This window comes from Tympanuchus pallidicinctus, unplaced genomic scaffold, assembly GCF_026119805.1.
Source record: "Tympanuchus pallidicinctus isolate F22 unplaced genomic scaffold, pur_lepc_1.0 scaffold17, whole genome shotgun sequence".
NCBI classification, from domain to species: domain Eukaryota; kingdom Metazoa; phylum Chordata; class Aves; order Galliformes; family Phasianidae; genus Tympanuchus; species Tympanuchus pallidicinctus.
Genome location: NW_026294690.1, coordinates 9,502,181 through 9,528,599, shown reverse-complemented (window position 1 = coordinate 9,528,599; position 26,419 = coordinate 9,502,181). Strand labels below are relative to the sequence as shown.

The 26,419-nt window shown below is 42.8% G+C and overlaps 1 protein-coding gene across 4 annotated transcripts in view; it reads right to left on the bottom strand.

Annotated features, from left to right (window-relative positions):
* The window catches only part of CHCHD6 (coiled-coil-helix-coiled-coil-helix domain containing 6), a 100,972-nt gene that overhangs the window by 68,179 nt on the left and 6,374 nt on the right, over positions 1 to 26,419 (bottom strand). For 2 of the 4 annotated variants that reach the window (XM_052679266.1, XM_052679269.1), the window contains exon 5: positions 3,113 to 3,133. The exons of the other annotated variants lie outside the window; for them this stretch is intronic. In XM_052679266.1, the coding sequence (XP_052535226.1) occupies positions 3,113 to 3,133 (21 nt within the window). The remainder of the gene's footprint in view (positions 1 to 3,112; positions 3,134 to 26,419) is intronic. 4 annotated transcript variants of the gene reach the window in all.

Sequence of the window (26,419 nt, the reverse complement as noted above, 5' to 3'; positions counted from 1 at the left end):
GTTTCATATTTCCTTAAGGGTAAAATATATAAGGAAATGAAAGAAGAGTAACAGAGTGCTGTCCCTTCTGCACAATTAAGATAGAAGTTGCTCTCAGTGTAAAGCATAATACAAGATGAAAACAGTCAAAAGATCAATGCTATAAAACACAAGAAAGTTTCTCCGTAGTCCAAGCAAATTAATTACATGGCAGTGCTACTCTTCTAGGGTAGCAGACTTCTCTGAGAGAACAAAAAAGTACTTACGACAATGCTGGCATCAAGACCTTAGCATACACACCATTCTATTTCCCAGATAATCCCACGTTACCACCATTAAATTGCACGATGAGCCAGAGTTTGCAGTGCAAATTTTTACTCACAATTCAAACATGTTTTCAGTGTTTCAAAGAGCTGCTCAAGCATACTGAGAAACATTCTATGGAGTGAAATATCTGCTTGGAAGTTGCTTCTGTTTCCCTCAACTCCCAGCTGTTATTACCAGAAACTTTAGTACACTTCATGATGATGTTTGAAGTACGAATGCTACAGTCAGGGTGTACATCACTTGAAATATTCACTGTTCCAAACTGGGCTAGACAGCAGGGGACATTTTCCATGAACATAGGATATTTATTAAGACTTCCTCTTGTCCTCTACTCCTCTAGAGTGCCTCCTATTCCCTACCTGAATTCAGAAGCCTGTGATGTCCCAGACAGAACTGGCTGCCAGAAATGATTATAATTTCACAGGGGACTGAGATTGCAGGTGGGAAACAAAGCATCAGAAACACTTTTCACATAAAGGCCGTTAAAAATAAAGAATGGAAGAGGAGGAAAGATATGCATGACAAGACAGTGGTTTGAAAATCAGACATTGGAAAACTGCATTTCTCATCCACGCTGCAGAAATGACATCTGAGCTGGAACGTGGCATGCGAGAGATGACCAAAGCAGGGAGATGACATCTAAGAAACTGTACTGTAGAACACAGGCTGTCATATCAAGGAGGAGTAAGAAAAAACAAGGAGGGAAGGGAGGCACATTGCAGCTGATTGTAGAATATTCAAATGGACTCTAAATTCTGAATAGTAAAACAGGACAAATATTTGCAAAACAGAATGTATGCAACAAGCAATTTCCCTCCGCACAAAACCACCAGATACATTTAGGAAGTGCTCACGAACTCTTTGTAATGAAATTAAAAGCATTGAATCCCTACAAAAAGACAGTGAAGATAAGCTACAAGCACACTGCTACAGCTTCCAGGTGCATGCATACCTGGACCGGCTGGGGGCTATTTCAACTTCTACCTACTTTTTAAATCTTCACACTCTTTTCACAGCCCGAAGTTTCTCGAGTTATCTGCATGGCACCCTGAGACACAACAAAGAGCTGGGGCACAGGTGTGAGCGACTCCCTGCCTCCTCCCCAGCCTTTATGCAGTATCCATTTAGATACCACCTGTGACAGCACATCTCTAGAGCTGTGCATTACATATTGGCTCCGCTGAAGAATCCAAGCACTGCCCTGCTAGCTGACAGCCAGGCCAAAAGAAATATTTTGCAAATCTCTTAATTGAGCTGATGAATTATTGGTTCGTTCTGTCTGAACAGAACAAGAAACTGAGCCTCATCCTGAGCTGCAGCCAACACACAGCTCAACATGCTGTGCACCTGGTCTTGTAGAGCCAGGCTTCACTCTAGCTACGTCCATTCACAAATCAGCTTTGGTTTTCCTCTGTGAAATAACAGCGGAGTTTTGTTACTCTTAATCACAGTTTCCTTCTCATCACCTTGTTAAATGTGAAAACTAAAAAGGAAGTCTGCTTTGGAAGGGCTTCTTGGCAGGGTTAGGTTACAGCAGGCAGTGCAGCACACGGGAATCAAGTGCAGCAAGAGCACAGCCTGCAGCTGCTGGAGACCTGCAGCGCTGCTGGGAGACAGCATGGAAAAGACTACTGGGAAAAAACAGCCCCATCTCTAGAAAGGGAGACTCAGTCCAGAAGGGATGCTGCATACCTCAATCTACTTCCTCAGAAGTAAGTCAGAGCACCTGACAAGGTTATTGCAAAAGAACTTATCTTCTTCTTAGCCAAACATTCACCAGTCACAGAGGAACAAGTGAGATGACACCCAGAGTGTCAGTCAGAGGCAACCCAAGGAAACAAGCTACAGGGATTTAAAAAAAAAAAAAAAAAAAAAAAAGGTCCTGAAGTCTCTATCAGATGCTTTGGTTCTGCAATTGCTGAGAGCAGTCACCAGCTTCTCCAGAGGTGCCCACCAACATCCCTGCAGTAGCACAGCAGAGCAGCAGAGGTTAGGGCTGGGTACCTCAATCTGCCACGCTTCACCATTCTAGAGTTCTTACACTTCATGCTTTCCAATGTCTCTTCCAGTCCTGGCAGCAGTCCAGGAGGCAGGGGAGAAAAACAAATACTATTAAAGGCTCCAAGAGGAGACAAAGGGGTTGACAGCAGTGCACTGAAGAACAGGAGTACGTCCAAAATCAGCTGGTTGGCACAATCCTGGCCAAGCCTAAGGAGAACAGCAGGGCTGACAGGACAATATGAGCAGCAAGAGGCAGCCTGCACACTTCATGCTCCACAGTAAGCAGCAAACTCCACCGGGAAGGCTGTACCAGAGCAGCAACCATGGGGGAGCATTGACTGAACTTCCATTTGTATCAGCAGAAATATCACCAACAATGCAGAGCTGCCTGCAGTCACCATTCCAAACAGGCAAGGCCTACCACACCACTTGCTTTTTGTCCCCTTTCTCTCATTCTCTTGAAGGCTGGTGACTGCTTTCTTTGTTTTAGACCCCAGATGCAGCCTTACAGCCTTAAAAAGCAGTACTGGTGTAACCTTCATTTCCTCCTGTTTCTGCCACTGACTTCACCAGCTACACACACCACCAGATCAAGTTTGGTTTCAGCAGCTGTAAGCTACACAAAAGGAACCAGCGAAACCTTTATGGAGGAAATAATATGCAATTTTCTAGCTGAACACCTTTTAAAATGTAATGACAGAAAATAAAATCCTGCATCTGTGCTCAGCAATAACAATCTGTACGCACACAGTAACAACATGACACTTGGAATAAGCAAGATCCAGACAAAAAAAAGAGCGCTTACCCAGGCGTCCAAATCCTCAGGCTTGGAATAAAGAGAGCGCAAGAGAAAAAGGAAGGAAAAGAGAAGAAAAAGAGAAATCAGTGATTTATGGAGGCCGCCTGCTGCTGCACAATGTAGCTTTTAGTGTGACAAGTTTAGAAAAGTTCCTTAAAAATGACTAGCATCTTAAATAGTGCAGTGCTGTCCCCTGTTGGGAACTGCGCTATTAAAGCAGGAGCACACATCCCCCAAAATAAAAACAAAGCAAACCTCCTGAAGGCTGAGGCAGGATCCCCCCACAGAGCAGGGCTAAGAACAGACAGCTGTGCAGCAGCCAGGGTGTCACACAAGGCACAACGTTATCCACAACACACACCAGAGGACGGGGCAGTGCTGGGCGTACTTGAAAGGAGGGGACCAACAGCCACACATCTCAAACTCCCCATGAAGAACATGCATCTTTTTGCCAAGGCAGTTTGGAATACATAAGTTGACCTCAATAGCCAGTAATCTTCTTTACATGAGAACTTCAGAGTGCCTCCCAACAGAAAGCCAGTTGGCTGGGGGGTTACTCTTTCAAAGGGGATCAACTATTACTTCATGCACATTCCAAATACTTTCCCAAATCCAAGCTGACCTCACCTGCTCCTTCATTTGTTAGCAAGCCAAGCAGATCCAGCAGGCTGCAGTGTTGCCTCTTTTTTACTCATTACTACTTTTGACTTGCACTGTAACCCAGCAGCAGCAAAGCAAGTGCAAGATGATAAACATTTCATGCCCATATACACCTCCTTCTGAAGCCAAGGCATTTATGAGGCTCTCATTTGTTGTCAAGGGCTGCAAGCCCTCCCTGCCTCTCAGGGCCCCATTCAATCAGCAGCACTCTCACTAAGCAGGAACTCAACAAAGGCCAGCTGTTATTATGATGATTATTTATTCGGGAGATGTTGACAGGGCAGGAGGAACCTTCCTCCTGGTCACAGTTCAGTGCCAGAGGGAGCAGACAGCAGAGTGAAATGTGTATGAGATCTGCCATCATTCTGAAGGCACAGGGCAGCTACATCAGGTAAGCGAGGGGTGAGGTGCCACCCACTGTGTGCATTGCCTATCCTCATCATTCACAACAGCTGGGAGGGGTGGGACAAAACATCTCCAGATCAGCCAGGGGAAGCCCATCCCTTCCTGCAGACAGGTTTGATGTACTGACATCAAGTCCTTGGCCAAACAAACTGACACACAACAGGTGTTGACCAGCAATCACTGACCCATCTTGACAAACGCCTGATCTGAATAACATTTCTCTTCCCACTGATTTTTACATCTGGACAGATGTGCTTAGTGTTTTAGCAACACCTTCGCAATAGCAAGGCTGTCCATCCTCAGCAGATGGACAGAAAAAAAAACAGGACTCTTTATGGCATGATTATTTCAGCAGGTAGGGCACACATACCAGCAGCTCATTACTGGATGTGGATGTCATCCTTGGGACACCTAAGCCACTGACTGACACATTCCTGGTGGACAAATACTTCCATGACAAAATAACCACAGGGCAATGACTCAGTGACACTGAACAGTTGCTAAGAAGAGAACAAGAAGAAGAAACTCCTCGCTAAGATGCGATTCCTGTTGTATGCCTATTGACTCTAATGCACAACAGTAGAACTACACTGCTGCTAACCTCAGGGCATTTGTTCTGCCAGTACTGCCACAGGCTTTAATTTTGTCACCTTCGAGGAGGAAGAAAAATTATTACAACAGGAACAGATGGACGTAGTGCAATGAAAGGGAAGAGGAAACTTAAAACAGGTTTTGATGCAATAGGAAATATTCCTGAGCTGAAAAAATAATTGTGCTTGGAGTGAAGCACAGACTAAATGAAATATAATAAAACACAAAAATGAAAACCCTAGCTACTGGTTTAAATTGTGCTACTACTTAAGTCTGAGCCAAAATTTTTAGTAGACTTGCATTTATCATCGCTGATAATAGGAGATGCAGTGCAACCAACAGTATTTTCAAAGTTTAAGTTCACTGTGTAAGGAATTAGTAACATCTGGCTTCCTTGCTTCCTAACCAAACAAATTCCACTTCCAGCTCCCAGTTGGGGGTGTGAGCATTATAATCCCTGCCCTGGGACACAAGCCATCACTTAGCACCCTCAGTCAATACCGCTGGTACTCTTCTGCTACAGCAGGTGGGTTACTTGGATAACCCAATGGACAGCTGAACAAATACTGAACTTCACTATTGGGGTCAAAATCAAACCAAGACATTCCCTTTGACTGTACCAGAAGCAAATGGTTATTATTGAAATGGGACCTGGGGCCAAATCAACAACCCCCATCCAAGGTATTTATAGAGGAAAAAATATGACACGGTCTGCTTAAAGTGGACAGTGGTTGGATATGGGAAGAACAGCAGCAATGCATCCATACGTCTGAAAACTTCACATTTGAACACTGGTTCTGCAAGCAGGGGACGTTTTCCCACCTATCAATGAAGTCATGAATACTGTGTCAAAATAGCATTTCATACTTATGGGCAATTCTCAGCGTTTCCTCTTACCCGACTCACACACAGCACCACCTACACTTCTCTTGTGCCCGTCATACTCTGAAGAAACATGAAAATAGTGGTTAAGCAATCAGAATATGCTTCTGCAGCGGGTAATGTTGGACAAAGGGATGTGCATGATGAAGTGGCCTGAGGACAGGCAACACCTTTGGAACCTGAGTGAAATCAGTCTGAACCTGGATGTCCATCACCTTGCCATGGGCAGTGATGCTCTATAATTAATCTGACTACAGCATGACCAGTGACTCAGGAATTCAGACTACCAGATTGGTAGCGATCTGCTTAAGATCTGAACATGGAATAATTTTATGGGCACTGCCAACTTCAGGAGTCGAAGATAGAGTGGGATATGTAAGAAATGAGAGGCAGCAGGTGCCCAAAACCTAAGACAGCTGTTGGCAACAACTTTTGCATTCATATCGATATATAAAGAGCTTTGCAGCACATATTCTAACATCTTGATGACCAGACATCATCACTGAATAAGCAAAGAGTCATTTCTCCATGAGGCAATAATCCAACTCCTAGCTTTACCATTATGGTAGGAGCTAAAGAATTTCAAGAATAAATATTCAGTACCCACTCCAGACCCTTAAACACTTCTAGTTCAGTGAAAAATCGAAGTACTATCAATATTAAATGTAATGAAAGTCAGGAATGTAACCAACTGACACAGGAAAGTAAGCACAAAGAGACAACTGAACAGCAAGCCATTTTGAGACAAGGCTGTGACAAAACTGCTCAACTAAAGTATACAGAGCACACATGATTCTACAAATATGAAGAAGAGAATCATCAGAAAAACCCTCTGCCCTTTTACAATACAGGGACAACTGCAATTCTAATAGATACAGCACTGCAGAAGATAGGTTTGCATTACTGACAGTTGATAGTTTTCATTTACTACAAAATAAAGGAAGCCTATTTTATAAAATCTAAAGTAAACCATCTGCTTTCATGGCTTGCTTTAATGCTCCAGCCTATTGCCACGTTCTCTTTTCCCATCACCACTTTTATACATGTACACACAGTTTCCATTTTGCAGGCTGCCAACAGACAAGCACCCAATGTCTATAGGAATCTTACAGTGTTTGCTCTCTAGCTGTACACCCAAGATGCTTATTGCTGTTAGCAGGTGAGTCAACAGCTCCCTCTAAATCTTCATCTCCTTGCTTAAATCTCCACTCAGATTGTTAGATGTAAGACTCCACAAGACTTGCACTAATTTAGCCAAAAGAAAAAGAACTCCCAAGAGAGGGCATTGGGAAATTCTATAATTAATTGTGACTTCCTATCCCAGAACATATTTCAGATCCTACTGAGTCCACGAGGTATTTTCTCAAAGAGCTAGGAGCAAGGGCCACTCAACTCCTCCTGGATTATTTCTAGCTCATGATCATTAATACAGACTCCCATCAAGCCAGCCTAGGGGTAGGCATATGGCTTTCTAGGGATGGTACAGGCAGAGGAAAATAACAGTTACACATGCTTGCGTTCCAATCTCATTTCTGATCATGCATTTGGGTAAATAGCTTTCTCTTGCCAGGTTCTTAAATATCAAACACATTAGTTCTTAAGTCAAACATACTACATACTTCAAACACAACCACTGTCCTGTAAGGAATCGGGATCGTCTGCACAATCAACCCATGTGCTTCCGAGCAGCAAAAATGATGAACATGTGAGCTGAGGAGGAATTCCCAATCCACACTTGCTTACAAACACTAGCACAATTTTTACCTGTGTTTGAACAATACATTTTATATTTATTATTTATAGCCATCAACCACTGAATATAGTTTTAATATAGTACTGTGAACCCAAAGTTCCTTCTACAAGATCAGAAAACTAATTTCTTTATATTTAAAAAAAAATTGTCAAATATACCACAGTTCAAGAGAAAGAGAGGTGACTTCGAGGCTACTTTTTAGTACAGGCAAAGACTGTCTTAATTACGTGCTTGAGTGAGAAAATTCTTGAAAGCCTTCAGTCAAGATGATGCATCCCATTTGTCCCTACTGCAGGTGGAGACTCAGACTTTCAGACATCATATCTTTACCCACTATGAGTCCTGTGAATTTCCACCTTACTGCTCTTTCATCCTGCACACACGCACACACACACACACACACAGAGAGCACACTTCATGCAGCATTACAGGGTCAGTATCTTTCCAGGGTAAAATCCAACCTCTGGGTTTGCCAAAATGTACGTGGGAAAGACAGAACAATAAAGATTCAGAATAAATCAAGGGGATTTTGAAGCCATGCAGAAAAGGCCACAACAGACATATTAAAGAGAACTCAAAATAAGTGTCACACTAGTACATGTATTCAGTTATGCTCATAAGCAAAGTAATATCAAAGCAGGAAAGCAGAAAAAATTAAGTAAGATACTAATAGACTGCTGGAAAGAAAAAGAAATGAGAAGTGAAGGACCTGACCACAATCTCCCTCATTTCCATGATTACCAGAGAGAGAAGCAGTAAGCACTACGTTCCCCTATAAGCAGTTCTGAAAATGTACCTCAGACTTGGCCTGCAGCATTCCCTGCATCCTATGCCAAAGTCAGTGTTATGAAAAGGCTGCCAATTAAGCTGTGGTTTTGAGCTATAGACAAGATGTCCACTAGAGACTGGTTCTTGTTTCCAGAGCACTTGCACATCACACTGCACGCTTTGAGAAGTGAACATGCTGGTACTCAGGTACATATTCTCTCGACTCCCACAAGGCTGAAATCAGAGAAAATGCTGCAAGGTTGCATGTTCTACTGTAATCCAGGTATTTCATAATGAAATCACTCGCAAAAAAGAAAAAAAAACAAGTACAGCAACAAAGATTTCAGGCTATTGTAAAACTATACTCCTTATTTTTATATTGTAACCTCCAGGGCACATTTAAATCAACAGCAACTTGCTAATCTACTTCACTGCCAGCAGAGTTTTGATTTCCATTTGAGAGGACAGTTTGCAAATGGCAGTTCTCCACGTTGTACAAGTGCTAAACGTTGGTAAGAACTACAAGGATTCAGTGCTGATTCAATGACCATTCTCTGCTGCATGCTCTTACTCAAGGCAGGAGGCTTGGAAAAATCAGGGATGAGGCTTTCTACAAAGGACCAACTGTCAGTCTCTGCATGGACCTCAAGCCAGGTGTTACTGCTATGGCAAGGAGGAGAGGATAGACTGAGTGCAGCAGGAAGAGTTGAGCAGTTTTATTTAAAACAATTTTAATGCTTCCTTCTCATTGGAGCTCCTGAAGCTTTAACAGGATGCCACATGCAACCACATGGAACCAAAGCGTTTATTCCTAGGACTTCTGATCAAACGCAAGAAGCCTGAAATGTAGCTTTAAAACACTGTGTGCTCTAAATATAGCAGTTAGATGACCTGACAGAGCCAAGATCCATGCTTCATGAGTTTGCAAATTGAAAGAGTCAATCTAGCTCACAGCATCGCAGAATCCTAAAGACAGATTGCTCTATTTATTGTGCTAGATACTATTTACAAACATATCTCCACACTGTTTGCCCTCTAATTAGAGTTAGAGCACACAGTCATTTACTTTGTGAGCTCCTTTTGTACACTACACCTCTAAAGTCAATGAAAGTAATTTTTAGAACCTGTTGATTGATTTATTGATCAAATAAGATGACCAGTGCAGTAGACTAGAAATAACCAGACTTCTAAGTGATTTGACAAATATTCCTGAAGGCCTGTCACTAAGGGCCCTGAAAGGAACGGAAAAAGAAATCTTGAAAGATAGGTTCAGGCTAATTTAGAATCTGTACCAACGGTTGGCACTGCAACTGTATTTCATGTGCAGGATTCCTTGAACAAGTGCACTCTACAGCCAAATGCCTGAAATGACTCTGTACAGTCCAGAAGCAAGGACATAAGTTCAGTTCCTACTAAGAATCAGAGAATCATTAAAGTTGGAAAAGACCTCTAAGATCATCAAGTCCAGCCATCAACCCATCCCCACCGTGCCCATAACCACATCCCCCAGTGCCACATCCCCATGGTTCTTGAACACCTCCAGGGACGGCAACTCCAGCTCTCCCCAGGCAGTCTGTGCCAGTGCATCACTGCTCTTTATGAGGAGAAATTGTTCCTAATATCCTGCGCGAAAGTCCCCTGGCACAACTTGAAGCCATTACCTCTCTCCCTAAAAAAACAGCGTGTGAAGGAAAAGAGGTGAGAACTACATTCTACAGGAGTTTAGGACAAGAAAGGGAAACATATCTAACCAAGGCCATGGGATAGAAGAAACCGAGGCAGAGATCATAGAATTGCTCAGGTTGGAAGAGATCTTAAAGATCATCAAGTCCAACCGCACCCTGACCATACCACCCTAACAACCCTCTGCTAAATCACATCCCTGAGCACCACATCTAAATGGTTTTTAAACACATTCAGGGATTATGACTCAACAGCCTCCCTGGGGAGCCTATTCCAGTGCTTAACAACCCTTTCTGTAAAGAAGTGTTTCCTGATATCCAACCTAAACTTACCCTGGTGCAACTTAAGGCCATTTCCCCTCGTCCTGTCACCAGTGAGAAGAGACCAAACCTGCTCACTGCAATCACCTTTGAGGCGTTTGAAGAGAGCAGATAAGGTCCAAGGGCAGCTTCCAGTGCTCTGTTCAGACTATTGGTAATTCTGTGGTGAGTCTTTGCCACAGCCTTCCATGAACCCCAGCAGAAAGAAGCTTATTCCCCTTGCAAGCACTGAAAGCTATAAACCCCATCAATCAAGTGTTCACTGTGATGGTCTACTTCTTCCTGTAGATTTAATTGTGATTTAATGAGGTTTTCAATGAAACATGCTGGCAGCTTTTCATAAAACTGAGCTGAACACAACTTGTACTCATTTACACTGCCCACCCAGTTGTAAGAAGACTGGTCATCCAAATCAAGCAAGAAGCAAATCAGAAGTCAACTCTGCTGCATAGATCTCCTAAGAGGCACAGAAAAGGTAAACTAACAACACAGGAAGCAAAAGGAAGAAGCTTGTCTTAATACTGTGGTTTGTACGATATTTTAGCTAATCTTTTTGCATTGTGGTATTGAAGAATTTACATTTATCTCTAGAGTAACATAGGAACTTAAGATGACAATAATTCAGGGATGTCAATAACTTCTTCTGCTCACATAAAACTAAAGCATCCATCCACAAAATAAATCAGCAAGATCAAATTCACTATCTGTCATAACCTCTCAGTATTTCCAAAAGTAAACGCCACACTTAGCAAAACAACCTTTAGAATAAAAACCTTTAAAAGCATATTTATCTCACAGTAATAACTTTCCTGTCATGTTATATATGTACACACACACACACCACATATGTAAAAAAATCAAGAGAAAAACCCACTCAAAGAACCAATGCTCCTGCACTCCATTTTCCATTTAGTGTTGGTTATACACCTACGGGGGCCTTACAACATCCTAAAAGGCCCAAGCTTTCCTTCTCATTAGTACCACCAACACGTTGCTGAGCTGTGGCCATATAACCTTTTGCACCTTCTCATTCTATTGAATCAATCTCCTCTGGCAACTCCTGGCATGGCACTCTGCTCCTCCTGCCTCCAGCTCTTCTTCCCTCACTAATTCTGTGCTCAGAACTGTGAAGCACAAAATTAGACATTTCAAATTAAGCAAGGAGACAGAACGAGAGAACCTTATTAAATCAACATTAGCATCAGAGAGTCTTCAAAAGAGAAACTCAATTGCAAAATATTGCTCCGCTCTGCAAAGCTCTTTCTGTTGACAAAACAGATGGGGGGCAGGTGGGCAGGCAGCAGGGCCCTCCTGTGCCCCCACATCTCCATGCCACACAGTGCTGGAGCAGTACAGGCAGGAGCCTCACAGAGCACAGTCCTAGAGGAAGCAGGGCTTACCTTGAAATCACAAGCACTGGCATTGCCAAGAAAGAAGGACAAGGTTTACTGATATCGTGTTGGGGAAAAGGGAAAAAGTAAAACCGCACGTTGAAAAACACATTTACACACAAAGGCAGACATCCTCCCTCCTGCTCCCAAGCCTCACACAGTGCCACTTGCCCCTTTAAGTCACCTTACAAGCTACAGTCATTTCTTTACTTCACACAGAGCCATTTCAAGTTTTAGTTTCCATCAGCAGTCCCTAACAACTGAAAAGCACTGACACAACAGCGATGGTGAGCGTGGTTTGTTCCAAAACACCTTTACTTTCTGATGGCAACCTGCCTGGCCACGTACACTTACCGCAGGAAGGATGAGGATACAAATGACACCCACAGGAACAGTGACAAGAAGCTACATTGGTAGTTAAACAGCCTTCCATTCAACATACTTGTTTTATAAAATGAACTGTATTTCCATCTCTAAGGGCAATAGTAGCAATACAAGACTGCTTAGAGCTTTCCACAAGGAAAGGGTCCAATGAAAACAAGAGAGCTGAGAAGTGGGGAGAACAGAAGTCAGAAGGAAGCCCTGAACCTGGTGGAGAGAAGTATTTACTGATGTCAGCTGAACTGTCTGCCCTGTGCCTTTCCTCCAAGAAAGGGCAACACTAAGCAAAACCTGATTTTTTTCTTTCTTAATTAACCTATTTCCTGCTGCAGCCATTTGTCTCCTAGGCTTTCCCCAGCACACTGAACACAGAACGCATAGCCTTCAAGTCCAATCCTTTGCTTCCATAGAGGTTACCACGCAGCACCTTTAATTCAGCAGGGAAGTAACTGTACTGATGAATGGCTAAACTGAACTATAATGATTGTGCTTTATGAAGCTGAGCACTAAACACTGATCCAAAGTAACAAACTAATGATATTCCTAAATATGGATGCATGGTTCTCCTGCAAGGCCTTTTGTACACACAACACCAAGGATATCAAAATGAAGGAGCATCGCTTCAGGTAGAAAAAGCTACACCAATTTCAGAACATTCACCTGGTTAGTCTCATTTTCTGCCAATACCAAGTCATAAGCTGTCGTTTACATGCCCATTTCAGCTGTCTAGTCAATAGCTCCACTCTGAGAATTAGTCAGGAAGCAGTCACCTTTTGCCTGTCACACAAAATGGACAACTGAAAGAAGAACAAATAGTGAAGACTGAATTTTCATACAATTTCCACTGGATAATTCTGCTTCTTACAAATCAAAAGTCAAAACCTGAAAAGCATACAATGAAATACATGGGCATTTAAAGTCACTTATAACTGAAGGCTTAGAAAACCCTTAGAAGAAAGGCACAGTAGTTTGAAAACACTGAAAAAACACCAAGAACTAGACAGAGGGTGCTGGGGTTGGGGCTTTTCTGTTCTGCAGCTACAGAAAATAGTAGTAGTTCCACCATTCACGTCTTTGTGCAGATTATGGAAGGGAAAGCAGTCACAGTGCAGCAATGCTTGCCTGGTAATATCCTTCCAAGGACACAAGAAAATTAACTCAGATCTGAGTATAACAGAATGAGAAGTTACACACATCTGAGAGGAAGAGGAAGAGATGGAGCAGCAATCAACAGATATGTTTGGTTTTTTTTAAAATCCCTGTTTCATTCTTAAGTCTGTAAGGAACTCCTGAAGCAGCAACCAAGAGTGGAAAGCCATCTACCAAATCCAGGTAACTAACATTGCCTGCAGTGTTAACTCACTCCACTGCCAGCTGGCCACCTACTAACATCAGCGTGGAAAGTCTGCTGCAAGCACTGAGAGGATTCTGAAGAAAGGAACAGAAATACAGAAAAAGAGGTGAGACAGACACAAAGCAACGCAAACAGTCATAGCAGCATACCTTCTCATTACTTCTAGCTGTAGCACTTAGCCCACTTTTGAGACATCAGTAAAATGGATCCATCTCATCATTGTTCAATTTTTCAAGCAGCAAATTGGGAATTAATATTCACGGGTTCCATGACTGACATAATTGCAATTTAAAAAGGGCAATTAATCATCAGCCACACTGGCAGCTGACTTGCCAGGCTGGGATCCTCTCTTTCCACACCTGCTTTTGCCTCCTGAGTTTGTTAGCATTACATACACACACAAATCCAGGCAGTGCTATTCTCTCCTTCAGCCCCACTATTCTTGCACATCCTCAGGCTCTACAGCGTATGTTTATTTTGTCATTCCCCACAAACACACACAACTGATTTTAATCATTTACACTTTCCCCAGGTGCTCTCACAGGGTGCCCACGCCATCCCCTCGCCATGTGTGTAAAGCAGTATTTATGCTTTTCTGAGAGGGTTTTCCAGCATGCTCTGAGCAAAAGCAAAAGCCCAAGCACCTGTTCCAGGATTCATTCTGCCACCTTTAAAATCTTTAAACATAAGCATACGTTGCCATTGTAATCCATGGATTACAGAAGAAACATCTAGAAGCTGGGCAACGGTGTTTAGCTTTCTGGAAAGACAGTTGAGTGACTAAGTTTCACCAAGGTGAGAATATAAGTTCCTGTAGGAAGCACAGTCTTTAATATAGCCTTTCCTGAGAGGAAGAAAGCTAAACTGACCACCATATGCCAGCTTGTTTTATCTAGTACATACATAAAACATCAATAATAAGTACCAGAGAAAACAAGCCTATGATTGATGGAGTTAAAGATCAGCAAGCTGCGAAGTCCTCCAGTGAGGCATAAGACAACATCCTTGGGCCAAAGAAAATAGACAGCATACCTCTAGGCCAAAGAAATCTTGCTTTAACAGGTGCATGTGCTGCCAGCCAAGCCCAGCAGATACATGGAGACTGAGGAAGTTGTAACACAAGCTGTACATTCCTCCCTTCCTCATTCCTGCCAGTCAGCAACCAGAAACTGGCTTTCATCATAACAATACAGAGAAAAGATTTCAATGCTTTTGAATGTAAGAGAGTAATTTCACTCCTATGGATTGTCTGCATGGAAACTGGAACACAATTCTGTATTGCACATCTTGGTCAGCATTCTACACAAAGGTACCTGGCAGAACATTTCTGCCAGCAGATAACACCAATAAACGGCCTCATTTCCATCCACTAAAAGATAATGAACGGACCTTGCCTCATTATGCTGTCCTCACTTCTGTCTGGTCCCTCGCATAGTTTGCTATCTTTACGACACTTGCTCCAGGTTCTCTTCATCCACAAGCCTCAGGGCATCACTGCAAGTTAAACAAGGCATCTATAATCCACTTCTCTCAGCTTTGTGAAACAGGGCAAGCACAATCACGAGCCCCCTCTAGCTTTTTCTTCATTCAGATATTGCAAGATTTTTTGAAGTCTCAAAAAAAACATTTTGTTCCTAGACCTTCACCTTCTAGCAACGCAGGTTTGACACTGCCTGTTTGTCCTTTGTTTGCAAAGGACTGACCACATCTTCTCCACTAACAAAAAACACTCCTTACCAGATGAGAGAGCACAGTGTTAAGAAACAGCAGGTATTTCACTCAGCTACCTATCCTCTCCCAACTTAGGAGTAAACAACTTGTGTCTCAGTGGCATTTCCTCATAATGACTGACTGGATCAAAGACTTCTACTGGGCTCTTCTGTGCTCAGAGAGGGTGCTTACAGAAAACAGAGTTGGAAACTTGAAGGCTGAAAGAAAAAAAGAAATAGCAGGATTTTCTCTCAAACAAAGCCAGGGCTCCTGGGCTGCTGCCCAAGATCACGGTCACCTCACTTCTTAAGTTTCTTCAGAAGAAAAACAAATACTTGCGCTTCCAAATTTTCCCAAGACCTGCAAGCGTAACTCCTCCAATCAGCATTTGCTCACATGTTTATCTTCAAGCTTGTATTCTGATAAGCTTCCTCCTTTCCAATATCTCACGCCACTTCAGTAAGAGCCACTAACAGAAGACAGAGACCAAAATCTTCCCTTTCTCTATTGCCTACATTTAGTAATCAGCAACTGCCTGAGTACTGTGAGGCCCAAAGCACTGCCATGTTATTACACACTTATCTCTGCAAAACCACCCTGCACAAGCGACAACTTCCAGGCAGGGGGGAGGGGGAATTGTGCAGCTTTGCGATAATTAAAGCATAGACGAGTGTCACTGCTGTAGATAATTATGCATTAGCAGTGAAATTACTTAATGGAATGAAATAAACTAAGCCAAATGATTTGTTTTAAAGAGAATTTAGGGTCTGCAAAAGGTTCCTGACTAACAGCCCAGGAGGGAGACAATGACAACCCGCTGTCATTCACAAAAACAATACAGTATCGTAACAGCCAGCTCCCACCTCAGCCCCAGGGATGGAGGGAGCAGAGGAAGAGCTGAAGAGAATTTCAGTCTCCGACTGATCCAGTGAGTGCCATCCTGGGACCTGCCAGCCTAGAGGGGACCACTGGTTGGGATCATTTCCTAGGCAAAGGCACCAGCTCCTATGGGTCAAATTAATGCAATCCTGCCAGCCTTCCACAGCTCACCCCCCACTGACAGCCACCAGACAAATCACCTTTAATCAGTGCCAATACAGGCAAGGCTCCAGTCAACAAGAGAAACAACAGGACGAGTAGGTGCTTGACCCTAAGAAAACCCTCTTCTCTCACCAAGTCCATGAGGTCTCCTGGGCCTGTCCTCCCACCTCACCAAATGCACTCCTACACAGCTTTCCACCACCACTCTTGTCTAGATGGCTCTCCACAGCATCTTCCTGCTCATTACAACAAGGACTCTCAAGGTCAGTTAGGATTTATAAAGGCAGCCATTTCATCTTTTGTGCTCCTCTGGCTACATTCCTTCCTAAAAGCTGCTGAACATTGGAGATTCTGCGGGGTCTGAAAGCCCTGCCAACACTAGGGCCAATTAGGAGTTTCAGGATGATGCATATTAAAGTTATTATGGGAGGCAGTTATGCAGCCAGAATAAATCTTAACTGAACCTTTAAGTGGTTTTTATAACTCTTGTTTCTCCCTCTTGAAAACAGATGAAAAGATACAAATCTCCTCCCTAAAAATCTGCAGGGATCCAAGCCAACCACCAACTTCTCTCTCTCAAGAGAAGATTCTGCTCTGAAAGCAGCAACAATTCATTTTGTTCGAGGCCAGCTAGATCACCTTTGTTTTAAACTCCAAACCACTCAAGTCAGTCAGAAACAATATCAGTAAAGACTGACCCAAGATACTTCTTTCAGAACAGCACAGCACACACATAGAATCACAGAATCATCAAGGTTGGAAAAGATCTCTAAGATCATCCAGTCCAACCGCCAACCCACCCCCACCATGCCTGCTAACCATGTCCCTCAGTGTCACATCTCCACAGTTCTGAACACCTCCAGGGACGGTGATTCCACCATCTCACTGGGCAGCCTATGTCAATGCATTACTGCTCCTTCCGAGAGAAATTTTTCCTGCAACCCAACCTGAAGCTGCCCTGGTGCAACTTGAGGCCATTACCTCTTGCCTTACCTCTGTTACCCGGGAGAAGAAACCAACTCCACCTCACTACATCTCTAACTTCTGCTTAAACTTCACTGTTTCTTCAGTACAGGCATTCTCAGTCTGCACATAATCAAACGGGTAACTTTTTTTTGTTTTAAGCATGCTTAGCTTCATAGATTACACAGGATTAGAGAGCTAGGACACAGGTCAAAGCAGCAACTCTTCAAGAGGATCAGAGGAATGGAGGCAGCATAGATATCACGCATGAGACATCATTAGGACAGCATCTACTGCTGTCCTCCCACCACTTCCAAGACCAAACCTGCTGTCAGCAGCAGCTATTTACCCCTCCAAAAAGTACTAATGTAAACAAGAGTGCTGGAGACCAAAGAGGAATCTGAGGTGGTTAGGAACATCCCATTTCCTTTGTGTAGGAACCTGTAGTCCTGACAACCACCCTGTCCTTTCTCTGCAGCCTGAGCACACAGCAAACTCCCAAGCTGCTATTGCCATGCATTTCAGTGAGACAACACATCCTGGCAAGAGCGGTGAGAAGACAGAAGCAGGTTCACTCAACACAGATTTCCAGTTTGTAAACTGTGTCAGCACGCAGCGCCCTCACAATTCTAAGTGATGTATTTCCACAGAAACCAATGGACTGCAACACACAGGGTAAACTCATTCTGAAAAATATTACAGTCATTCCAGGAGAAGCTAGAGTCAGAATGAAAACAAATAAGTAAAAACTTCGAGACGTTTCATCGGTATGCAGGCAATCTGAGAGTTCAGCAGTTCCTGGCCAATTCCTGGCAGAGCCATTGTGGGTGTCCTTCCACTGCCACCTTCTGGAAATTCTTGAGGCTTCTTTGAAACTGCTTTTGACAGTAGGAAAAAACAAATGAGCTCAGTGAAGATATCAGTGAAGATATCAGTACTGCCAGGCAACCAAAATGCATTTCAAAAATCGCCAGTCACAAGGAGTGCTACACCTAGAATCACATCCCAAAGAACAGTCTGCAAGATCAGCACACAGAGCAGCCCAGGCAGAGCAGTGGTTCTGACCCCAAGAAAATCCATAATTCGTCTCCCAGATTCTACTCAAGGAATGTAACAGATTTTCTCCCAGATCCTAAATTTAAAGCGTTATTAATGAGGAAATGCTGCTTATTAGACTCCATTTGCACCAACTCATTTTAGAGACTCACATGAAAAGCCAAACTCCTTCCTTCAAAAAAAAAAGAATTGCTTCACTGAAAGTGAGAAATTTAAGAATTCAGAGTCAATACTGAAATTAAAAAAAAAACAACAGTAATAACGTACAGATCAGAAAAGACATTCTAATATCAGTTCTTTTATCCACGCTCACAAGTATACAAGATGTACCACTGTATTGACTTGCCAGTAGATGACTGGAATTATCAAGCAGGAAATTTAAGTTCAAATCTGTCTGCATTACAGCTCTTAAAATAGGCAAATGACTTGCTGAACTCAACATTGAAACCTAACCAAGCTCAACAGCAACATCTGCTGGCCGATGAGCAGCAGCAGACTGGTTTGATACTGAAGGGCTTCGTTTTTTCTAAACAAAGATGTCAATTTTCACTGCAGCTTAAGAATGCCAGTGAGGCATATCTCATGTGCAAAAGACAGATTTAACTGCTAAACGTGAACACAGCATAAGGGCAGAGCTTGGTCTGCTCTTGCACGTACACATGCAATTGGACAAATCTGCCATCTACCATTACTTACCTCCAAGATATTTGACGACAAAACACTGAAGTTAAGACGAGTTTATGTTAGGCTGTGTTGAAGAAAGTCTTCCATCTAACTGCTCTAATTCCATCTGAAGAAGACCCAAGGTACCCCTTGAACTACTTCCTTTCCTAAGGGAACAGCCACCATGGGAAAGGCCTGAAACAGCATTTACCAACCACTAGTCCCATCCACACAAAGGAGAATGGTAGCTACGACCATTAGAGCTCCTTTCCCTCCAGGTGCCTTAACACATTCCTTATTAACCTTCCAAAGTAAGCCTGCTCCCAAAAACGACATTAGAGCCTAAGCAGGGCTAATGGCTTCACTTAATTCGAGCACAAACTGATACTCCAGATTAATTACAATGAAAACTCAATTTTTGCCCCAGATGCATAGAACTTGGCAAATTACATCTAGGCTACCGTAAAGAAAAGAAAATGCAGGTAGCTGTTAACAGCTTCAAGACTGCAATTGTACCTTCCACAGCATCTGGAACAAGGCCACAGCGACCTGAGAGCCTGGCAGCTGCAGATTATCTGCCAGCTGTTCAGAAGCAAAAGGTGTTGACGCATCTCACTTCTGTTACCAGGAAAGAAACAGCATTAAGCTCTTATTGGAACGCAGAGAATCACCCCTTCCAGGTCACCCTCCAACAGGATATCACAAGCAAGAAGGTTTTTAACCTGCTATGATAAACTCTAGTAGCATAAAGCTTTGAAAAGTTACACTCCAAATGCTGAGCCTTGAGCAGGAAATGGCATCGGAGGTGGGAAGGGCAACTTCCTCAACGACAGAAAACTACAGGCTGGACTGATATTCATTATCTTTGAAGATTTAGTTTGCTTTGCAGTTTAAGTCTCTTGTGCTTTTTTCAAGTTTTGTTCCTAAAAAAATATACATATATATATTTTACTCTGCCAAAAAAAATAAAAATCAAGGAATGGGTTATAAGAAATATCAGTGTTTAATTGCAACACAAATACGGTTCTGTTGTTTGAGAAGGAAAAAAAAAAATAAAAAGCATCCCCAAACTCCTATTCCCTTATTTAGCTGTTGGAACAGGACAGCATATCATAGGAAAATACAAAGTGACCGATTGCTCAGGTCTGCAACAGGGAAGAGAACATCTTTTGTGAGGAGCCACTTGTGCACTGGACATTCAGAAACTACAGAGCGGAGACAGTTTCAGCCTGACATTGCCAAATTACTATAGCTATAGCAAGATGAACACTGAGGAACAAATCCATTCTGCTTGAAGGCTACAGAGAAGGGAAAAGGACAGAGAAGACATATGAGCTTATGTGCACAGAAAAAGAAAGAGGCTTCAAGTTATTTCCTAGGCAGCAACATTTTCACAGCAAAAGCATTAAGCTGAAGATACAGTGAACATACACGGCAAGCGCTCACTCCTAATTGCAAGAGCACTGGTTGTTTAACAAATGTATCCTTAGTCTAATGTACTATTTGGGCAAGTATTAAACTGGAGCTTTTTACTTTTGGACACTAATTATACATAGGCCTTCTCTATCCATCTGTTTGATCAGCTTTTACTCTCAACTCATAGAGCGTCATCCTTCAAGTTTGTCCATCATCATCTTTGAGTATCTTTGAGGATAAAAAGCCCCCAGTGTGACATTCAGATACAAAGAAAAAGCCAGCTAGTTCTCCAATTCCTTCTCTCCCTCATAGCCTTGCAGGTGTTCTATTTTCATTGTCTTTAAAAAAAAAAAAAAAAATCAAAGAGAAAGTCATAATCTCACTTCCTCTCCTTTAGTACAGTTCCTTTTAAGAAGCTGCTCTCCATCATGTTTTACTCAGTACTCATAAATAATAGAGGTAATTGCAGATGCTCATAACAAATAAGTACAGAAAGTATACGTATATAGCACAAAGTAAACAATAAAAATTCTGAGGTGTTCCAAAAGCAGAAGGAATTCCTGGCAAATAGCAGCAATGGCATCCACGTCATGTTTTTACTTGATGCGAGTCAATCAGAGAGCCAAAAATAATGCAGGGACAGACTTCAGACAAAGATAAATGAGGCTGCTGGCAGCTCAGTCCCTTCTGGTCCCCCTCCCCACAAGCAGCATGCATAGCTATTTCTACTCTATGAATTTGCATTAGGAAGTGGGAATGCTGCTTGTGGAAAGATAGGCTTAAAACTGCTGAAACTCCAAAATCCATCAGCCGCACGCAATTAGGAAGATATTATGCTGAGTGTAATAAGAAACTCTAAGAGAGTCCACCCAGCTGCCCAAGAGTTAACATAATGCATTTCTCATCAAAACCTCTTCCAAGAGGTTAAGCACACAATAGACTATCTAAAGCACAGCTAGACAGCCTGCTTGAAATTCCACACATGTTCCTCAGCAATGTATTTCTATTAATGTCCAGTGTGTGTCAGCGTGAAGATAAGGTACCAACATCATGTCCAACCAGCCAGCTAGAGAATGGGACGCCGTGTAAAACATTGTCTGATACTTAGAATCGCAGAGAACAGCGGCGCTTGCAATCTCACCCTCTGCACACACAGCTGATAACACCACCAGCGAGCAGCAGCAGAGCCAACCCCTGCAGTTTGGGGAACAGGCAGAGGGAGAGGGAAGCAAATAAGGACAAAAATAAACTTCATCAGCGAACAGAGGCAGGTTTTAGGAAGCCCAGCAGAAGCGGAGGGTACAACTGAACTGGGAAAAGCCTCAGTGAAATTTGTTCTTTGTATCAGACTGCTTCACTTCTCATCTTTGAAGAACGTTAAAGAAATAACATCGGTGCTTATTTTGATTTCTCTCATCACACCATGTACACTCAGCTAGCACTGGAGCCTTGCTGAAAGACACTTGATTTGAGGAGCTGTGCCTCTGATCAGGACACAGCTGCTCTATCCAGGGTCTGAGAAGCCCACCTGTTACACGAGCAGCTGCAGCACAGGAACCCACTGGGACACCCCACAGGGCTGTGCTGTACACACGGGTAGTGCTCCAGGCTGCTAGGAAGCTGACTAACTGAACACCTTATCAATACACTATCTATATCCCTCCTCCTATTCTGCCTCATTTAAACAGCTGTTTTAAGACACTCGTCAGACTTTCTTACCAAGATCCAGCCTTTCTCTCTTAGCATCCCCAGAGCACGATGCTCTCCCCAACTCAGGTATGAGCATCTTCCTAACCACCCTCTCCACTGCCAGGTAGGGTCACTCCAAGACATACAGACTGAGGCTCCAAGGCAAGGCAGAAGCATCAAATTAAGTTCTCATGGTGTTCAAGGAATGACAGAAATGATATCCAGTGGCAGGGCACCTACCTCACATCTGAGTGCAACATCCACTCACTGCAAACTTACTGTTTTCCACTCACTGCAAACTTATTGCCTAGCTATTATAGTAGCCCTTTAAGCTCATTATCTTGCTCTCTTTTGAAATAACACTTCATTTCTGAAGCATCAAGAAAATTTTTAACCTTCTTCCTAAGGATCATCAATTCAGGTTTCAAACACCATCACTCTGTAGACAGAATACAACAAATACTGGAAAAGTGTAACCAAATTATCAGCTAGATCATACAATTGTTTGAGTTGGAAGAGACCCCTAAAGGCCACCTGGTCCATTTCCCCTGCAACAAACAGGGACACCCACAGCTCCATCAGGTGTTCGGAGTCCATCCAGCCTGGCCTTGGCTGTCTGCAGGGATGGAGCACCCATCACCTCTCTGGGCAGCTTGTGCCTCACTGCCCTCATTGTATGCAATATCCCAAGAACAGAGAAGAGAAAAGCAAAATTATAATCCAAAAATAAAGTTTAACCAAGCTAGTGGGAACAAGCTTGTTGTAACACTCTCTGCCTTCATACCTACAACAAATTCATTCCACGATAACACTTTTGCACAATACAGGCTCAAAGGAAAGCAAAACCTACTACAACACCTTAATGCATTCCTGAGTGTAGTATGTGGTCATAGGAAGAAAAGGAAGGCTAATCCTATCTTTCGCTTCTTAAATGACAGGATGGCTTTCCAGTAACCCTTAATTAGAATAAATGAATCTGGAGGAAGTTTCTGTGTAATATATGAACTTAGTAGACAAAAAGATGTGAAACTGGGGGAGAGAAGAATTGGAGCCAAGAGAGGGGAATTAGGCAGCACCACAGACAACTTCAATTTCTTGCAGCTGTAGGATTTAAAGAGGCCAACCTTGTGATAAGGTCTCTTAGCCCAAGAGACTACAAAAATGAGAAGCTCACAAACGACCATCAGCTGCTGAAATCTGCAAAAACTCTCCGAACACAAATTAACCTTCAGAGTCAGGAGATAAAAGACTAGCTGCAGAAATTGGAAATTGTTCAAGAAAAATGCTATAAAAATGTCTGACAAATCATAGCAGCAGTAGCAGGGAAAATAAGGAGAAAAGATGCCACATCTTACCCCTAAGCCAGATAACACTTTTGCCTTTCCTCAAGAGAAAAAGGAGAAATAACTATTTTTTTATGTTATTTCATAGGAATAAACATTCCCTACAGCTGTTCTTAGTTAAATTTAGACATCACTGGTGTTTCAGAGATCAGAAGTTCACCATCTAATACTGCAAGATTACTTTGTGTAGGAATTCCTTAAATGTTCAATGGTTTCATACAAAGAAGGAATTCTTTCACTGCAGAGATGCACCCACTTCCATAGCAGAAGGCAGTAGACAGAGAGGAAAACCAACCATAGAGGAAAACAAGGGGTGCCCCGTTCACAGGCTGCAGATTGAGGCCACTAACTTTGAAGTCCACTGATCAACATCAAAGGAAAGACTGGAAAAGCATTTCATAACTCATACAACGAGAGTGATGAATGAAAGGAACAGGATCAGAAGCTACTTGCAATCCAGCTAGTTAATTCACTTATCAATAGCCTGCAACATAGGAAGCAACAAATGGAGATAAAAAAGCCTGCAGTCCTCAGCCAGGGAAGCACTGCAGACTGCTTCCAAGCACGACGACTCTTCCTTGCACACAGCAGGTCTCCGTATCAGGCATTAAAAATGCAGAGAAGTGGAACACAACCTTATTAATGCTACTGCTTAATAGACTTTTTTAGGTCAAAAAATAATATTACCCCCCAAAAAAAAAAAAAAGAGAGAGCTTGCAGAACTAAGGGCTGTCTGACTCTTTGGAAACACCTTTGGCACTTGGTGTGTGTCACTGTCTGCTAATTAGAAGCACCCACAATACTCAACCATACCCCTAATGGCAGACAGCTCATCAGAGACAGAACCAGCCGTTAGCAGAGGTAAAGCAGTACTGCACATCTGTTAATTACCAAGGCTGACCCAAAGAACTGTTAAACGTAATCCTAAAAAAAAATAAGGCTATTTGAAAATGAAGCAGAAATTATGACACCACAGGTTAAGATCTGAACTCCCTGCCTCTGCTACAGTATTTCAGCTATTGGGGCATACATTTACTCCTGAAGTTTTATGTGAGTCACAACTCCAAACTAGCAGAAGTTACTGCCTTCCCAAGACAACAGCACCTGGAGGAGCCCAGGCAGCCCCCCCTGCTGGTTTGGCATGCTCTAAGGGGATACAAGCTCAGACTGTCAGCGCTCTGCAAACAGCCAGCCTGCTAAAAGGAGGTGCCTCCACAACTGGCAGCACTCAAATTACAAATTCAGGTCCTAATAGCTAAGATGCATCACATACTCCAAACAAAATACAAAAATGAACCTAAGGCGAGGTGTCATTCCTGCAGTAAGTACGTGTATTTGCTCATTGCTAATCGCTGTAACAGCAATGACAAATCAAACATGAAAAAAGTAACCCATTTTTCCCCTCATTTTGCGCTATAATTTAAAACTAAGTGCCCATATTTTCAAATTTAATTCTGTTTCACCCACTAAAAAAAAAAAAAAAAAAAGCTTCAATCAAGAAACTTGCACAGAAAGTACTACTGAAGACTGAAAAACAAGATATGCTAGCAGCAGATTGGTTTGAGCTCAATGTGTTACATTTTAAGCATAGAGCAAATAGGACCAAACAGAACTGCCAGGTCATGAGCAGTGCCCAAACCATAAGGCAAGGCTGACAGGACCACTGCCTTCCACTGCATCCATTCATGCACGTGGAGAGGGGAAAAAAACCACAAGTGATGATAGAGGCCTGAGCCCAGAAACAACAGCCTCACCTCACAGATGTCCCCATGCTGTCACAAACACTGTGCTACTATAGGAGCTCAGTTGGTCATTACAGCTCATTATCTCAATGGTAAGAAATGACAGTGTAAACCAGAGATATCTGCTTAAGGGTTAACCAGCCAGGATGAAATTGAGCTCCAGCTTTACACAGAGCAAATGAAATTAAGTCAGGTTCAGCACTCTTTCTAAAATCATTTTCAGTTCCAGTTCAGCTGCTTCTAAACTGGAACACTGGTCAATAACAAGCAAGAACACAAGCAAGATGAGCTTGAAGCTTCAGCAGTCACCAGAAGACCAAAGAAACCTTTCCACCAATGGGCCAATAGGATTATTCCTTCCAACAGGCTAAGGAAATACCAGCTGGTATGCATTAAACATGTACATACCACATACACCTAGCATATGTTGTGTGCAAAGCCCTGAAGCTCAGAATCCCACACTCACATCAACACCAAAACTTGCTGACCCAACCACAGGCATTCCCACTCAGCACTCTGCCTTCAACCTTTCTTTCCCCAATCAGGGGTGGATGAAGAGAGGCTCTGAAAAGCAAACAGATTATTTCTGGGCAGTAGATTGTTTGAAAAGAATCCAGCTGCCTATGACCAATTAAAATAGGCTGCTGGGACACCCAGGGATGGGTGCCTGCAAGGACTTCATCCCACACACGTTCCTGGCCAGCAAAACCACAAAGAGCCACCAGAAAGCTGAGGCGGCCATCCAGCCAGCTAGAGAGCAGGGCTGGGAGCAGCCGGCCATCCCTCATCGGCAGCCCGAGGGACGACTTCCCAGCAATTCAGGCTCTGTGAACAGTCTGTTCTTGCACAGCAAGTGATGCCCTTCAGTCTTGCCTGAAACAGCTAATTATGGTGCAAAGTTTGTCCTACCATCATCCCACTTCTGAGTTCATTTTTCCAAGCGGTACGGAAGACGATGACCCTCGGTCAATAACTCTGACAAAGCCATTATCCAAGGGGCATTAAATGGGGAGATAAGAACTTCAGGACTTTGCACAAATCATATTAGTTCGATTCTGAAATCCGCATAATGCTTCTTTTCAAAGTATTAATTTCATTTATTCTATCTGCTCTCCCTCTGTCCTGATAACACAGGCACACATGGCCCCTAAATGAGATCCTCCTATTTTATAAGTTATAATCCTCCCTTTCTAGAGGAGTAATGAGATGTCTTCGCTTAATCGTGTGGATTCCCCCCACCAGCTTCTGCTTTTCTCCAACCCCATCCCACATTGATTTGTTTCAAAGGCTTCAGCAAAAGCCATCAGGCTGGGAGTCACCGGCTGTGAGACGACAGCTCACAGTGCATACATTGCACAGCATTAGGAGATTACAAAACCAAGAAAAGAAAAAAAAAAAAGAGCAGCTTTGCTTGCAAAGTTTCTTTTGTTGGTAAGAAAAAAAAAAAAGCCAGAAGCAGCAAGAAGTTAAGAGATGAGGTTTTGATTAATCAGAAATGAAAA